Below are 18,408 nucleotides of genomic sequence, written 5' to 3'. Positions count from 1 at the left end.
CACAAGAATGTCTAAATGCATGTCATACCTTCTCACCGTGAGACAGACGCAGTTCCGAGGGGAGAAACGAGAACAGAAGCCGAGAGCAGAACCGTGTTAAGCTAGAAGGCCCTACGTTAAGGGTCGGACACCCACGTCGCCAGCTAGCCGCTAGGACCACCCCCAAGCCCATGTTAAAAGCTTGAGCCCTCCAGAAGAACAGTATAGATCTTACGATAACACTAAAAGGGCCACACCAGCCGCAAGTTTTAGCGTGAGACTTTTTCGCGTCTCTGTTATGTTGCAAACTTTAAAAACATTTCCCCACCACGAAAAGTATAACATTTCTCATTGGATAGACAGAATTTTTGTAGGCGGAGCTTAAGGTTAACAGTGAGACCCTGACTGGTCAGATGAAAACACAGGCAAATAGTTTTTTTTTTAAACCGGCGAGATGTGAGGAGCTGCGCCGCCCTGACGCTGCCTAAACACCGACAAGGTAATGAACGCACGCAATGCCGCATTTTTGAGCGCATAAGGCTTCACTCAGAACTGCAGAAGTCTCATCTGTTACACCCCCTTTTTACGTAATACTAGTGTCGATCGTCAATTAAATCTCATGGTATTCACATTTGCTACGTGAAGTAAAAATCTGAAACGCGATGATTTTTCTGTTATATAATTATTGAGGAGCCACATCAGCCACTGTAATTTACGACAAGTTAGATAAGTAATTAAAGATAATTGAGGGTCACTGTAGACCATTTTGATTATAGATGTGATATGGCATAGGTCATCCTTCGATCCACTGTAGAACTTGGAAACCCATTTAGGGAATATTCGTTCACATTTTTGTTGAACGCAGTTGGTTTTTATCATCCTGTATTAAAACATTTCCTTTTATCAATAGTGCAATTTATAAACAATGTTTTGTGACTAGAATAAAAATTCCAGTGATAAACTTAACTAATTTCTCGACGTTATTTTACTAGCTAACTGAAAATAGGAAAGCCTTGAACCCCTTCCACTAAATTTAGTTAGTATTAAGATTCTTTTACAGGGAGTGCAGTGGAGCTGACGCTGAAATCATTAAGTATTTGGTTATATCATCGCTAGTCTCACTGAACTCTTCTGAACTCTACATGTCATGTGTGGTCTGGCGTCTCCTTACCAGCAACAGGTCCCAGGTTCAAACTAGTCAATTCCCTAAAAAACACGCTCAGAGCGTCGTTGCGCGAAAGTAGTATGGAGACACGACTTAGAACAAACAGACACCACGCAGAATGTTAGATGATTAGTCGTGTTGGAGCTACAGACCAATGTGTGCTAAAAAGGGCTCCTACGTCACCTTTATGAATTGTTTTTATGGGGTTGTGTAAAAGACGTTGTTTACGTCTCTCCTCTTCCAGGCGATGTTGTGGAATTGGAAAGGAGGATTGAACGAACCACAGTCATAGATTCAGAAGGCAGTGTGGCCCGTGTGTGGCAAGAGTTCGATTACCGAGTCGGCATGTTTCCCACGTGGAGTGTATGTGAAGTGAATGTCTTGAAAAATAAACTTACAACTTCACCCTTTCAAGTTATCCATATTGTTACTTCGTAACGCTGCTACACACTTTCTGGCGTACGATATAGACGGACGCAGTAGACATTGTACAGGCTCTTATCAACAGTCATTTGCGATGTCAGCGGTACTGTTTTTCCATGATTATGTTACAGTAAAGGTTATATGTATATACCGCAACCAGTCACAATATTTATGGATTATTAATTTTATAATCTTAGTTTATTTGCAGTGCGTGACACAGATGTTCATCTTCAGCCATCAATGAATACAAAATACTGTTTACGGTACTAAGACTGATACTGACTAAATTATGCTATGATCTGAAACTAAAAGAGACCCTCGTAACTGGACAACAAACTAGTGACAATTTAATTAAAAGAAGCCTTAGTAAAATTCCTTGGTGCCTGACGACAGTAACATTGTTTTCTTAAGGAACGTATGATATCAATTGTGAATGTGATGAAAACTTGTGTCCGGGACAACATATTCGCTTCTAAAAGCCAAGAATCCCTATTTAATAGCAAGTCAGACGATATCGTGTACGAACGTATTTATAATCATTTGTGTGGTTTTGGTTATTCCGTTCAAAAATTTACAGTTAGAGAACTCTCTTTCATTCCACTGTTCTCTGTGGAATTTGTGCGTCAGTAAACTGAGTTAGTCTTCAAGGAAAGGTGTTTGTTCACATTTAGAATCCACTCCAGGCATCAATACTGTAAGAGCTGGATGGAGCACTTGCAAAATGTGATAGCCAATTGCAACAAGGAAAGGGAAAAGAATTTGTATAAGGGAAGCCATTTACATCAAGGTATATTTACTAGTCTTACCTTGAATACAGCTCTTGGTTTCCAACTAGGCTGAAATGCAGCATGTAAGAACAAAAACAAATAAGACGTACGAAACCGAAGTGGTGATGCAATTTCAGTTATTCTTTCTCGATTTAGAAACCACAACTGTCCTCGTAATATATAATACAACTTACATCAAAACTGGAGAACTCGGGGTTTCCAGGAGGTCCTGGTGGTCCAGGATTTCCAGGTATTCCAGGCATTCCGTCGCGGCCAGGCTCGCCTGCAACGAAGGATTACGCAGCTGCATTAAATTTCAGAAAATGCTGCAGAATTAGCGGCATGCCGAAGGGTTAACTGTAGATTTGTAAGAAAGCTTCTAAATGGAACCCTTGTAGTTGGCAATGGTAGTCATGACCACTGATAGATACTGATAACTGATATATCATACAGAAAGATTTTATTGTTATAGTAAGAGATATTTGTTCAAGCGGGCGCTTGAAATGCCTATGAAGTTGTGAGAATGGAAGTGCACGATTCCTCCCCCTCCCACTCCCCCTCGGCAGCATTTGTAGATTTAGAGACAGCTTTTGACAAAGTTGATTAGAACACATTCTCTGGAATTAAGGGGGGTAGGACGTCAAACGGGCCGACTTGGAGCAGGAGAGGCACCACAGGACATTTTAATTTCCACTGTCTATACTTTTACAGATAAATTCATAAAACTTGAACAGCATGACCAGGAAGGATTCAGAATTCACACTCATAACAGTGGAAGTTCGAAAACATAACGAATTTTTTTTACATGTAAAATTTCATCATTTTTTTCACTTACTGATGGCAGCATTTGTTGCTATAGGCACACTTTTCTTCATAAGTAAGAGAGATGGTTCGATGAATTTTGCACAGCATACAAACCATACTTAAAGGTGTATGAAACTCTAGAATTTTCCATATCTATTATAAACTGTGCTAAAAATTGAGGTAATTAACTACAAAATTTGTGTTTTTTCTAAACATGAAGCTTAAAATACAACAGATCATTCGTGTTTTCATAAATTAAGTAAATTGTAGAGTTTAATTCACCTGTAAGTATGGTATGTATGCTGTGCAAAATTCATCGAAGAATCTCTGTAACTTATGAAGAAAAGTGTACCTATAGCAAGAAATGCAGCCATTAGTAAGTGAAAAAATGATGAAATTTCACACGTAAAAAAAATTATTTTGTTATGTTTTCGAACTTCCACTGCAATGAGTGTGAATCCTTAATGCTTCTTGGTGATGCTGACAAAGTTTTATGAATTTATTTGTAAAAGTATAGACACTGGAAATTCAAATGTCCTGTGATGCCTTTCCTGTTCCAAGTCGGCCCGTTTGACGTCCTACCCCCCTTCAGGCGGCGAAAGGTTGTCTACCCATCTCCCGTCTCATAGACTAGACCGACCAGTGCCTGTTCAAATGTTCAAATGTGTGTGAAATCTTATGGGACTTAACTGCTAATGTCATCATTCCCTAAGCTTAGACACTACTTAACCTTAATTATCCTAAGGACAAAGACACACACCCATGCCTGAAGGAGAACTCGAACCTCCGCCGGTACCAGCCGCACAGTCCACAACTGCAGCGCCTGAGACCGCTCGGCTAATCACGCGCGGCGACCTGTGCATATTTCTTGCTTGTTGGTCGACCCTGTGCAATGTAATGTGCTTGGATCCTTGATGGCATAGTATCCACAGGATGGTCATCAGTGGTCGAGACCGCCCCACTCATAAGGACAAAGACACACACCCATGCCTGAAGGAGAACTCGAACCTCCGCCGGTACCAGCCGCACAGTCCACAACTGCAGCGCCTGAGACCGCTCGGCTAATCCCACGCGGCGACCTGTGCATATTTCTTGCTTGTTGGTCGACCCTGTGCAATGTAATGTGCTAGGCCATCCAGTGTGTAGGGAGAATTCTGGCGACGTTTCCACGGGACCCAAACACGCTCAGTTGTGTCGATGCTAGCAGAATCGCAGGTCACTGCATTCAGGCTGTTCCTGGCTACTGTAGGATGGCGCTCACGACGTGGGCATGCTGTGCTCGTGCATTCTCAAATGGTTCAAATGGCTCTGAGCACTATGGGACTTAACATCTGAGGTCATCAGTCCCCTAGAACTTAGAACTACTTAAACCTAACTCACCTAACGACATCACACACATCCATGCCCGAGGCAGGATTCGAACCTGCGACCGTAGCAGTCGCGCGGTTCCGGACTGAAGCGCCTAGAGCTGCTCGGCCACCGTGGCCGGCTCGTGCACTGTCGTTTTGAAAGACAAACACCAATGCCCAAACTTCAGTTGCAGGGATAGATGATGAGTTCAATCATCCTGTCCTGATACTGTACAAATCTCAAATTGTCCTCGATAGTGGTGACAGGTGGCCGACATTTGTTGTACATGGTGCCAACACAAAACATGACTGCTGAACTCGTGGCACTGCATGCCGGATAGGTGCACCGCTGCCCGCCTGCCTCCATACAATGACCGTCAGTTGTCAGACAAACCCATCACTCGTTGGCGAAAAGAGTGACGACTCTGATGCGCATCACATTGTAGATATTTGCTAGTCCAGTTCTTCACAAAGCACGGCTCTGCCAAATTGATCACGTGGATGTGACAGTGTAGTGCCCAAGTTGACACATCCCTCGCAGTAGCCTCCAAGAATGCTACGCGCAGTTGTGTAGCGTTCTCCACGGTTTGTAGGCAGCATTCATCAGCTGATCTTATGGTAGGCTGCAGGCAACCACTACGAGGCAGATCTTATACAATAATTTGTGTCTGGTGGTAGCGGGTGAATGTCTGAATGACGTCGCTGCGCCGAAGGCCAATTCGATGGGAAACTCCCTTCTCTGAAAACCCTTCTTGCTATAAAGTCACAATGGTCACTAGGTCTAAGGTTGAAACGAACTTCAAACGCACATACGTCTACAAACTTAGCACTATACAGAAGCCGAATGTCCCGCTCACGACTGGATACGCACTGCTCCCTACTGAATGCACTGAGAACTCACATTTAGTTTTACCCCTACTACATGTGTGGCTGCAGTTTGGCCACGATAAGTTGACTCTTCGCTCTGTGGCTGTCGCGAATGTTGGGAGGTGTGCCTTGGTGCCGCGTTTTGGATTGCCGCGGGGAGGGAAGCGGGGAGGGGAAAGCGTCGCCGGCTCCTTCTCACAGTGCTGACACCATTACACGTGTTTAGTACTTACACGAAATTAGGGACAGTACGCGTGGAAATATGTTCCTCTTAACTGACACGTGTATCAGAACGGAAATCACCTTATTTGTTGACAAGTTCACATACTAGTTTTACCTACAAACTGTGTACTGTCCATTTATCTAAAATTACTGGAGAACTTCAATATCATTCTAAGTAATATTTAGCGTCTGGCGACAGGTTAATGTTGGCAGCACTCGGAGACAAATGAATATCTTTCAACTAGTACCGATTTTCTCCGTCACTGGCAGAACCAGTGAAAAACTGTCGAGATTTTCCTTCCCAAAAGAGTACTGAGAAAGAGGTCTCTGATTAAATAAAAAGTTTATACGACTGTGGAGGGTGGTGGCAAATTTTTCTGTGCAGTTTGCAGCGCGTCACGTGACTCGGATGGCGTAAGAGCTTATACTGGCCGTCAGGGTGACGTCGGACTTGGGATGGACATTGAAGTGTGACAAGGCAGTGGACACATTCGGAAAACGGCAACAATATCGTCTGGGCCGACGAGGCACATTACAAGTTGGTGTACGCCAACGACACAGTATGAGTACGACGAAAACCACACTTAAGTTTACATTTTCATATAAATTCTGCAAAACACTGTAAAGCCCATAGTAGAGGGTACTTTCCACGGAAGCATGTATTAAGGTTCCTTCCGATTTCATACGTGTATGGAGAGCAGAAAGAATATTTGCTTAAGTGCCTCTGTGTACACGGTAATTAGTCTGAACCCGTCTTTATGATTCTTATGAGAGCAATGTTGCCAGACTCCTCACTTAATACGGCTTTTGGAAGCTTTGTTTTCGTGGGAGAGCTGCCGTCTATCTTCCGGTGTCTGTCAACTCAGATTTTTCAGTATTTTGCGAGAAAGAGCAGATAAGCAGTTGTTAGCATCCCACTTAGACAATGAATTTACATCATTTAGTTCCATTGTGATGGACACAGAGGAACTATGGGCGAACTTTAAATGGATTGTAAATCTTGCTGTCGAGAAGTATGTGTCTAACAAGTGGGTTAAGGACGGAAGAGACCCACCGAGGTTCAACAACGAAATTCGGAAAACGCTAAGGAAGCAAAGTCTGTCGCTCTCTCGGTTCAAAAGAGAGTGCGCATATGACGGCAGACTAAAGTTAGTGGAAATTCGTGCGTCTGTAAAAAGATCGATGAGCGAAACGTGCAACAACTACCACCTCATACCTCAGCAAAAGATCTTGCAGAGAACCCAATAAAACTCTGGTTCTACGTAAAATTGCCAAGCGGGTCTAAGACTTCTAGCCAGTCACTCGCTGACCAGTCTGGTGTGGCAATAGAAGATATCAAAGAGAAAGCCTGAGTTTTAAATTTCGCGTTTAAGAAATCGTTCACGTAGGAGAACTGTTCAAAAATACCGTCGTTAGACCATCGCACAGACTCCTGTATGGAGGACATTGTAAAAGGAATGCCTGGCGTAGAAATACAACTGAAAATGTTGCAAACAAGTAAATCGCCAGGTCTGGATGGAATCTATTCGGTTTCACAAAGAGTAGGCCTATTCAACGGCATTGGCCGCTAACTTAGCTTGCATTTCTCGCGAATCTCTCACCCAGCGCAAAGAACCGAGCGGCTAGGAAAAAGCGCATGTGAGTCATTTATATAAGATGGGGAAAAGAACGGACCCGCCAAAGTACCAGCTAATATACTTAACAACGATTTGCTGCAGAATTCTTTAAAATATTCCCAGTTCGAATATAATAGATTTCCTTGAGATGGAAATCTTATGTGCACGAGTCAGCAAGGTTTTAGAAAGCATCGCTCAGACGAAACTCAGCTTGCCCTTTTCTCACAAGGTATCCTGCGAACTATGGATGAAGTGTAACAGGCAGATTCCATTTTTCTAGATTTCCTAAAAGTATTTGACATCGCCCCAATGCAGACTGTTAACGAAATGGAACGGATTCCCAGATATGTGAGTGGCTCGAAGATTTCTTAAGCAACGGAAGGGAGTGCGTTGTCCCTGACGGCGAATGTTCGTCAGAGGCAAGGGTATCATCAGTCTAATACGACCGCTGTTATTTTCCATATTCATAAACAATTTGGAGGACACGGTAAACAGCAACCTGCGGTTGTTTTCTGATGATGCTGTGGTGTACGGGGAGCTGTCATCGTTAAGAGACTGTAGGAGGATACAAGAAGATTTAGGCGAAAGTTGCAACTGGTGCGATGAATGGCTAGCTCCAAATGTGGAAAAACGTAAGTTAATGTAGGTGCGTAAGAAGACGACCCGTTCGTGATAACTGCTCGAGCATTTGGGATCCGCACCAGGTCAGATTAAACGAAGAGACTGAAACAATTCAGAGGTGGGCTGCTAGATTTGCCACCGGTTACTTCGAACAACACGTAAGTATTTTGAATATGCTGCGGTAACTCAAATGGAAATCCCTGGAGGGAAGGCAACGTTCTTTGCGAGGAAAGTTATTGAGAAAATTTAGAGACCCGGGAATTTGAAGCTGACGGCAGAGAGATTAAATTCGCGTAAGGACCACGAAGATAAAATAAGAGAAATTAGGGCTCCTACGGAGGCATATAGACAGTCGATTTTTCTCTCGTCTATTTGCGAGTGCAACAGGAAAGAGAGTGACTATTAGAGTACACGGTACCCTCCCCCACCCACCGTACGGTGGCCTACGGAATATGTACGTAGACGTACCACATGCAGAAGCTCTCCTGTAAGTCAAACAAACCTGTCATCTTCCGTGCTGCCCTTCTCCGCATACATCAATATCCCACGCTAGTCCCATCTGGTATGGGTTGCACGCACTTCAGCAATCTTCACTGTTGGGACGCACAGGTGTGTTGTAAGCTGCCCCAATTGTAGACTGATTGCATTTTCCCTGCATCCTACCAATGAAAAGAAGTCTGTCACTTGCTTTACCTACGACTGACACTATCTGATTGTTCCATTTCATATCCCCAAAAATTGTTGCACCCAAGAATTTGTAAGAGTTTATAGCTTCTACAGATGATCAACTGGAATTGTAGTCATGGAAGTCCACAGAGCAGTTTCGATACGTGAACTAAATTATTATATTATCCACTCGATACATGAGTGAAAATTCCTTGGTCCAGAATCCCCCACCCCCTGTCCCCGTTCTTTCTGGAGATTGTTGCCATACAACATTGATTTTTTGCATTTTGTGATTAATATTATATTTGTGCACATTTGAAGCCACTTTTCTATCTTTGAAACTCTTAGAAATCTTATAACGATCGAACGGTATATTTTCGCTGCTTTTTTTTTAGATTGAGCGATAACTGCATATTGTCTGAGGTTCATATTCGTGTAGTTCGCCGGGTGATTAATACCCAATATACTCAGCAGTGATCTCAAATACACTTCTCTTCTGCACACCTGAAGTTACTTTTATTTAAGTCGATGAGGCTTCGTCGACAATAACATGCTGCTCCTGCCTACAGAGAAATCCTCGTCTCAGTCACAGATATACAGGGGGGAGGGGGGGCAAAAAAACCGGAATTTTTAAAAAGTTATTTATTTTCTTATTGTTTAAGAAACAACCTTATCCTCTTCAAAATACTCTCCATTACAGCTAATACATTTGTCCTACCAGTGTTTCCACTGTTCGGAACATTTTTTGTAATCATCTTCAGAAAGGGCTGATAGCTCCTCACTCGTTTATTCCTTGACTTCTTCGATGTTATCAAATTTCACAGCTGCACGTTGTTCAATTAGACTTGCCGTCATAAAAAACGGAACAAGAATAAAACAGCTCTAGCAAGAACAATCACTACAGATGAACAGAACAATCCAGGTGGCACTTAACTGGCAATGAGTGGCGCTGTATACACCTAGCGGTAGAAATGCGCACTACACAATCTTCGCCCACGGTAATGTTATTGAAAAGCCCGCTAAACCAGCTGGGCAGAACAGGTGATTAGGATTGTGGAAAGGGACAAATAAGGTGTCGGTCAGGTTCACTAAAAATTGTGATTTATTGTAACTTAATAACACCTTTAAACCAAAATGGCACATAGCCGAACCTTTAGACTACGAGTTTCAAAAAGGCAATTATTTCACGGCTGAAGGCCTCCAAACAAGAAATATTAAAGCAAAAAGATAAATCTCAAGTGGTAAAAACATGCAGTTAAAATTGCAATGGTACAGCGAGGCTGAGAGCCTCAAGGCAAGGGTGAATAGACAAACATAAACACGATGCAATGCAAACAGCTGAAGGCCCACAATATAATTTTTCAAGATTTTAAAATAAATTACCATAACCTTTCAAAGGAAGAAGGCCGCAATGTTTTTTTTTTTTTTAAACAAGAATTTAAGTGGCTGAAGGCCCACAATTGAGTTTCCAAAATTCAAAAATACATAAAATTCAGTAAAAGCAAGAATTTTTTAATCATTGGCTATGATAGACTATAAACAGACAAACACCGGTAAGAAGGACAATAAAGAAAACGGCACTCAGAAAGCTCCAGGGAGGTCGGTCCGCTCTCGTTCACTTAGGCGAGACAGGTGGTGACTCCAACTACACTTGATCCGTGGGAACCCAACCAGGGGACAGCCAAGGAACGACCGACAGAACGACTTGCTTGCCACCAATCGGTACATGAGAACTCAAACACAAAAGTTATGAATGTGATTATCCACAATGAAATGTGTATTAACTGTCAAAACTATGCACCATGTCGGACAGCGTCAACGGGTGAGGAAAGTACGCTGCTTAAAATTACATTGGTGGCCAGGCCAGGTAACCAAAACACTACCGGCCCCAAGGCAGAAAATACGCTGGTGCACTTGAATTGTAGTCAACCAATATAGCTAATTGCACCGCATGGCGGCTAAATTTCAGCAATAGAAACACTCTGTGTTGCTCACAGGAAAACCTCCCCAACAGCGAACCACCGAAACGAACCACACATCAATGGACATGGCTTGGGTAGTTAAAACCACTACTCAACTTTGACGTCCTGGGTCAGTGACTCACAAAGCTCGTAGTGATCGGACAGTTCCACACACGCTCTGACACTGCACAGGGACTGCCAGCAGACGCAACCGACTGCACCGCGCGGAGATATCCTCCCTGGTCCGCAGCAACCGACCGACTCCTCTCAGAATGCCAACAACATCTAAAATAGTCATCAGTGGAAATAACGGCAACTACACACACAACCCGAGACACACTTGCACGAAGACCTGAACGATACCCAAGAGTAACTAAGCACGCACGAAGGCAAATTGGGAGTCGATCACACACACACACACACACACACACACACACACACACAGTCGACTCATGAACGATCGGCGAGCCAAAAAGGACGACCGACCGACGATCCACGAAGACCGTGGCCCGGCTCAAGTGCTGTGTGGTGGCAATGGTAGGGCGAGCCATGTCGACACAGACCTCACTGCTCCAACCCGACTGCACTAGTGCCTATTGCGACTCCCGACAGGCAGGTCCGGACTGCGCTCCAGACGCGTTCCAACTGACTGGTAGACCCGAACTCCTTTACGACAGACAACGACCGGGGGGTAATAGTGGTTGAGCAAAGATACTACGAGAGGGGATATATCGATACACGCTGCTAGCGCCGGTCACGGTCAGGCAAAGCAGCAACTCACTGACAGTAGTAATTTAAATTAACGTAGTGAGGTGGACGTACGTTAAAAACTGGGTGTAAAACACATGATGGCGGGAACACGAGGCACACACGGCTCAGCTATTCTTTTTTTTTTTTTTCGTGTACCCCCCCCCCCCCCCCCCCGCCCCTATCCCCGCTAATAGTTTGGTACCTGACATAATCGTCCTTTTGTTAATAAACGTTGGTGTGCTACAGAGTCGAACAGAGTCGAATGTTTTTTGGGTGTCAAGAAATACTGCATCCATCTCATTGCGTTGATCTGTGGCTTTCAGGATATCCTGTTAGAATAGTGCGAGATGGTTTGTCGAAACCGATCCTTTCGGTCATTACTTTATTTATTAGGCAATTTTTTTTCTCGTTTATTTTGTTGTAGAACTTCGCATTCGATTATACACATGACTATCAACAGTCTCTTATAAAATCACAGTTGATAGGCTTCAAACTGTTTCATTACCGCCATCCCTGCTGCCCACGTGCTCAATCTGCCTGCCAGTGAATCTTTTTGGCACAGTGTTCTTGCAAAGTGTTCGAATCAAAGTACTATTTAATCCTTACCATAGATACTAGCAAGACAAGTTTTCTTCATTTTAAGTTCTATAATTTTCATAAGTCTGTCTCCATATCTGAGTGGTGATTGTAGTCGGCTGCCACGCGGAGGACCTGTGTTCGATTCCCGGTGCTGCCAAGGATGGATTTTCCTTCGCTGGGGGGACTGGACGGGGTGCACTGATCAGTGTGACGCCAACAGAGGAGCGGCCTGACCGAGCAATAGCAGCTCCGAGATCTGCAGAGGCCGCTCTGAGAGCAGAGTGCTGGCCACACGCCCCTCCCTACGGCATCTGTGTGGCAGACGACGACACGGAGGCCGGTCGACGTCCCTTGAGCTTTCAGGGCCCGGACGAGAAGCCCGTTAAAATTTTCACGAGCAGCTGGCTCCGCTAATTCAGAAAAACCATCAAACCGGTACTTTCTGCTCTTGGATGTCTTCCAATTTCTGTATTATTGTTGGGTAATACTCACCGTTCTGCCCTTGTATGTCCTCTGGCCCCTGGAAATAATGCTTCAGACTGGTACTCAGACTACTGACCTCGGATGACCTTTGGCCCCTGTAAGGAACAGCTTTCTGCACTTGGATGCCTTTCTGTGCACTGGAAGTAGTGATTCGGAGTGGTGCTCATCCTTCTGCCGTTGGATGCCTTTCTTGGCCCTGGACGTAACGCTTTGGAGTGGTACTCATTCTTCTGCCCTCGGATGCTTTTCTGGGACCTGGATATAACTCTATGGAGAGGTACTCATCCTTCTGCCCTTGGACGGCTTTTTGGAACCGGACAGTAATGCTTCGGAATGGTACTCACCCTTCTGCCCCTGGATGCCCTCTGGTCCCTGAGGTCCCGGATCTCCTCTCTCCCCCTTGTCTCCTCGTGGTCCGGGTGCTCCTCTCTCTCCGGTTGGACCTGGCAGACCCTGAAGTTGTGAACATGAGAGTCATCAGTTTGTAAGCAGTTATTCACCTAGTATACTTATACAGTGGTTGTGTACTCTTGAACCACTGTGTGGCGATGGAAATTTGCTCTTTGCATTTAATCCACTTGAACTGCAGAACATACACTACTGGCCATTAAAACTGCCACACCAAGAAGAAATGCAGATGATAAACGGGTAATCATTGGACAAATATATTATACTAGAACTGACATGTGATTACATTTTCACGCAATTTGGGTGGATAGATCCTGAGAAATCAGTACCCAGAATAACCACGCCTGGGCATTGAGTCAAACAGAGCTTGGATGGCGTGTACATGTACAGTTGCCTATGCAGCTTATACACGATACCACAATTCATCAACAGTAGTGACTGGCGTATTGTGACGAGCCAGTTGCTCGGCCACCATTGACCAGACGTTTTCAATTGGTGAGAGATCTGGAGTATGTGCTGGCCAGGGCAGCAGTCGAACATTTTCTGTATCCAGAAAGGCCCGTACAGGACCTGCAACATGCGGTCGTGCATTATCCTACTGAAATGTAGGGTTTCGCAGGAATCGAATGAAGGGTAGAGCCACGGGTCGTAACACATCTGAAATGTAATGTTTACTGTTGAAAATACCGTCAATGCGAACAAGAGGTGACCGAGACGTGTAACCAATGGCACCCCATAACATCACGCCGGGTCATACGCCAGTATGGCGATGACGAATACACGCTTCCGATGTGCGTTCACCGCGATATCGCCAAACACGGATGCGACCATCATGATGCTGTAAACAGACCCTGGATTCATCCGAAAAAAATGACGTTTTGCCTTTGGCGCAACCAGGTTCGTCGTCGAGTACACCATCGCAGGCCCTCCTGTCTGTGATACAGCGTCAAGGGTAACCGCAGCCACGGTCTCCGAGCTGATAGTCCATGCTGCTGCAAATGTCGTCGAACTGTCCGTGCAGATGGTTGTTGTCTTGCAAACGTTCCCATCTGTTGACTCAGGGATCGAGACGTGGCTGCACGATCTGTTACAGCCATGCGGATAACATGCCTATCATGTCGACTGCTAGTGATACGAGGCCGTTGGGATCCAGCACGGCGTTCCGTATTACACTCCCGAACCCACCGATTGCATATTCTGCTAACAGTCATTGGATCTCGACCAACGCGAGCAGCAATGTCGCGATACGATAAACCGCAATCGCGATAGGCTACAATCCGACCTTTATCAAAGTCGGGAACGTGATGGTAGGCATTTCTCTTCCTTACACGAGGAATCACAACAACGTTTCACCAGACAACGCCGGTCAACTGCTGTTTGTGTATGAGAAATCGGTTGGAAACTTTCCTCATGTCAGCACGTTGTAGGTGTCGCCACCGGCGCCAACGTTGTGTAAATGCTCTAAAAGTTAAATTTCGCGTCTGTAGCACGACATCTTCGTGGTGTAGCAATTTTAATGGTCAGTAGTGTATTACAAGGATCAGCAAAATTCCTCTGGTTGTGTTACTACATAATGATGTATAATGATGTCAGCTGCTGTTGCAGCAGGTAGAATCACTCTACAGCAGGGTTTACTATGTTCCACAGAACACGGGTGTTCCACGGGAAGTAAACAAGTGCTCCACGATAAATTATTAATAACATGGAGCTTTTTCCAAATTTTAATTATACTAATTATGAAACTTCCTGGCAGATTAAAACTGTGTGCCGGACCGAGACTCGAACTCGGGACCTTTGCCTTTTGCGGGCAAGTGCTCTACCAACTGAGCTATCTGTGAGGACGGGACGTGAGTCGTGCTTGGATAAAAACTAGAAAACGCTACGCATAAAGGTCAGAGATGTGAGTAATTCACTGGCCAAGAATACTAGCAGATCTGACCTCGATACCAGTTCGGTGTATGATACACAGCATATTGCCGATGTACATTATTTGAATACTCTATTAAAATATACGGTTTTTTGGAAAGGCTCGTGGGACAAGAACGTAGTAAGATCAAAAGGCAACATGGGATGGATAATCAAACGTTGGAAGAAGGGTGTCCCCAAGTTTAAAGGAAGAACACGGTGTAACTACGGTGCATCATTAGACAGACGTGCTGGTGTACTTACGGACGCTCCAGGTGGCCCGACGTTGCCGTCGACGCCCGGCGGTCCCGGAGGCCCTGGAATCCCCAGCGGCATGTTCTCCAGCAGCGAGCTCAGGTTGCAGGAGCACACTCCAGGCGGCCCGGGGGGACCGCGCAGCAACCCGTCGATCTGCAAAGTCAACGGCGTGAGGGCGCGAGGCATCAAGTAATGTGTGCTGCGCGAATCCTCATACATCCCACATGTACAGGGTAGCGCACGAAATGTGTTACCAATTGTTTCTTTCACAATTTACGAGGCACTTTAGATATCCCGCTGGGATCTCTACAGCAGTACTAGCAGAGCTTGGAAAAACAAATGAGTTACGAAATGACGTGTAATTCACGATACTGCCGCTAGGAGACTAGTAAGCAGCAATGACTGACAATGGAAGACTGACGACAGCAACGATCCGGCAATTGTGTTACTTTTTCATGAAACGAAAAGCCATGTTGTAACTCGGTGGCGTCTTCGACAACAGTTTAACACGCGATGGCTCCCTTGCAAGAAGACCATCCACAGGTTGTACGATAAATTTGTACAGGAAGGAACAGTATTGGAACCGAAGCGACCTCGGCCTAAGCCTGTTTGTTCGCCGAAGAATATTGAAGCGGTACGAGTTGCTGTACAGAGAAGTCCCGGGAAATCGTGTAGGAAGGCAGCAGTGCAACTGGGAATATCCAGACGCTCCGTTCAACGCATTCTTAAAAGTGACCTCCATATGTACCCATACAAGATGACCTGTGCACAGAAGCTCACTGAAGAACACAAGCAGCAGTGGGCGGAGGACAGGGAAGAAACGCTCAACAACGTTTGGTTTTCAGAAGAGGCGCATTTTCATTTAGACGGTGTGGTTAACGAACAAAATGCACGGTTTTGGGCCACTCTAAACCCACAAGTTCTTTATGAACGACAACATTATGCTTCGAGGATTACAGCGTGGGCAGCAATATCCAGTCACGGATTTATTGGACCCTTTTTCTCTGAAGAAACTGTGAACAGCGAGCGTTATTTGAGCATGCTTCGCAGAATTCCACAGTTTCTTGCTACTGCCTAGCCCTTCAACACGCAGTGGTTCATGCAAGATGGAGCAAGGCCACATACTGCAAACACTGTGTTGGAGTTTTTACACGAGCATTTCGACATGCGGATCATTTCACTCAGGTTTCCAGGTCGCTTCAATGACGGACAAAATTGCCCCTTCCTCCCCCCCCCCCCCCACCGCGAATAGTCCAGACCTCAATCCATGTGATTTTTTTCTTTGGGGGTACCTAAAGGAAAATTCTTTCCCGAAACGTCCACGTGATTTAATGGAGCTCAGAAGACTTATTCTTCAAGCTTGCAGTGAAATTAGAGAAGACATGTGCCATAGGGTAATAACTAACTTCGGTGTTAATTTGAAGGAAGTTAGGAAACGAAATGGTGCACATATTGAGCATGTGCTGAGTTAGAACGAATCTCCATGGACGGCTCTTCATTGTAGTATATGTTCCTTTCAGATTGTATTGACAATAAAGTTTATATTCAAAAACAAAATGGTAACACATTTCGTGCGCCACCCTGTATATACCCCTCACAGTCTGTCAGAGAGATACCACACAGTCTGCTTAGGTCCATCTCTAATAATTTTGCCCCCAGCCTTCCCTCCATTACAAATTTGACGATGTTCCTTATCAACCATCCGCTTCTTTCAGCCAAGTTGTCCGACACATTTTTTTTTTCAGAATTCGATTCACTGTCTCATCATTAGTTATACGATCCGCCCATCTAATCTTCAATATTTCTCTGTAGCAGCACATTTCAATAGCTTCTCTTCTCTTCTCGTCTGAACTGTTGATCGACCATATGTCACATGGCATTCCAGACAAATATCTTCAGTAACAGTTAAACTTATTAAAAATTGAATACACAGTACTAATGTTCCACAATAACATATTGCCGAAGCACGTTATTTGAATACTCTATTAAAACATACGGCTTTTTGGAAAGATGTATGAGGTAAGAGTGTAGCAAGATTAAAAGGCAACATTAGGTGGATAATTATTGTGGAACATGAACACTGTGTATTCAGATTTCTAATATGCGTATGTTCCTCCAAGAACAGACCGAATATTCCTCTCTACTTCTCTACCGAGCGACGTGGCGCAGTGGTTAGCACACTGGACTCGCATTCGGGAGGGCGACGGTTCAATCTCGCGTCTGGCCATCCTGATTTAGGTTTACCGTGATTTTCCTAAATCACTTCAAGCAAATGTCGGGATGGTTACTTTGACAGGGCACGGCCGATTTCCTTCCCCATCCTTCCCTCATCCAATGACACCGATGACCTCGCTGTTTGGTCTCTTCCCCTAAATCAGCGCAACTCAACAAATCTACTTTGTTGCCCAAATAACAAAACCGCGTCTCCTACCGTTAGTGTCTCGTCTTCTTGTGTAACCCCTCTGCTTCGACTGGTGATTTAGCGGTAAAAGCGCACTGTCTTGAAATCGAAATGTCGCGATATCGAATGCCGGTCGGACAATGAAATTTTTTATTGTGCCTTCAATCTAACCTTCACATCACAGCTGTCAGTGACGTGAAGGTTCCTCTTAAAATTGTGGGTCCCACTTTCCCAGGTTGGCGAGACGTAAGTCGCCCAATTCGCGACCGATTAAAGGACTTGCACCAAGCCACTGAGCCGCACGGAATTTGTTTCATTCGGCTACACTGCTCAGTGGTAAACTGCCACACTGTGCATATGTAGGTCTTGGATTTGATCCACGATCGATCCCAGAAGTCACTTATCGCTGGTTTCATCTCTGAGAATCTTCGTTGGTGCGAAAAATGCCCAGTTAAATTGTAGGTCCCCCTATACCTGGCTGGGTGAGTGTTCACAGGCCGGATGAAGACTGCCCCATGCGGGAGCATTCCTAGTACAGCAGCTGCAGGTGCGCCAGCATTTATATACAAACACTCTGTGATCAAAAGTATCCGAACACCCTAAAAAACATACGTCTTTCATATTTGGTGCATTGTGATGCCACCTAGTGCCAGGTACTCCATATCAGCGACCTCAGTAGTCATCAGACATCGCGAGACAGCAGAATGGGGCGCTCCGCAGAACCCACGGACTTCGAACGTGGTCAAGTGATTGGGTATTAATTGTGTCATACGTCTGTACGCGAGATTTCTACACTTGTAAACATCCCTATGTCCACTGTTTCCGATGTGATGGTGAAGTGGAAACGTGAAGGGACACGTACAGCACACAAGCGTACAGGCCGACTTCGCCTGTTGACTGACAGAGACCGCCGATAATTGAAGAGGATCGTAATGTGTAATAGGCAGACATCTATTCAGACCATCCCACAGAAATTCCAAACTGCATCAGGGTCCACTGCAATTACTATGACAGTCAGGCAGGAGGTGAGAAACCTTGGATTTCATGGTCGAGCAGCTGCTCATAAGCCACACATCACGCCAGTAAATGCCAAACGACGCCTCGCTCGATGTAAGCATTGGACGATTGAACACTGGAAAAACGTCGTGTGGAGTGACGAATCACGATAGACAATGTGGCGATCC

General features: G+C 44.9%; 1 protein-coding gene across 1 annotated transcript in view; it reads right to left on the bottom strand.

Annotated features, from left to right (window-relative positions):
* LOC124789721 (collagen alpha-1(XVIII) chain-like) overlaps positions 1-18,408 on the bottom strand; it is a 971,515-nt gene that overhangs the window by 210,419 nt on the left and 742,688 nt on the right. The window contains exons 7-10 of the mRNA XM_047257171.1: positions 14,830-14,976; positions 12,597-12,705; positions 2,529-2,617; positions 2,374-2,403 (exon numbers count right to left, since the gene is read on the bottom strand). Coding sequence (XP_047113127.1) covers positions 2,374-2,403; positions 2,529-2,617; positions 12,597-12,705; positions 14,830-14,976 — 375 coding nt within the window. The remainder of the gene's footprint in view (positions 1-2,373; positions 2,404-2,528; positions 2,618-12,596; positions 12,706-14,829; positions 14,977-18,408) is intronic.

Source organism: Schistocerca piceifrons, chromosome 3 (assembly GCF_021461385.2).
Source record: "Schistocerca piceifrons isolate TAMUIC-IGC-003096 chromosome 3, iqSchPice1.1, whole genome shotgun sequence".
Taxonomy (NCBI): Eukaryota; Metazoa; Arthropoda; class Insecta; order Orthoptera; family Acrididae; genus Schistocerca; species Schistocerca piceifrons.
This window is presented reverse-complemented; position numbering and strand designations above follow the sequence as displayed.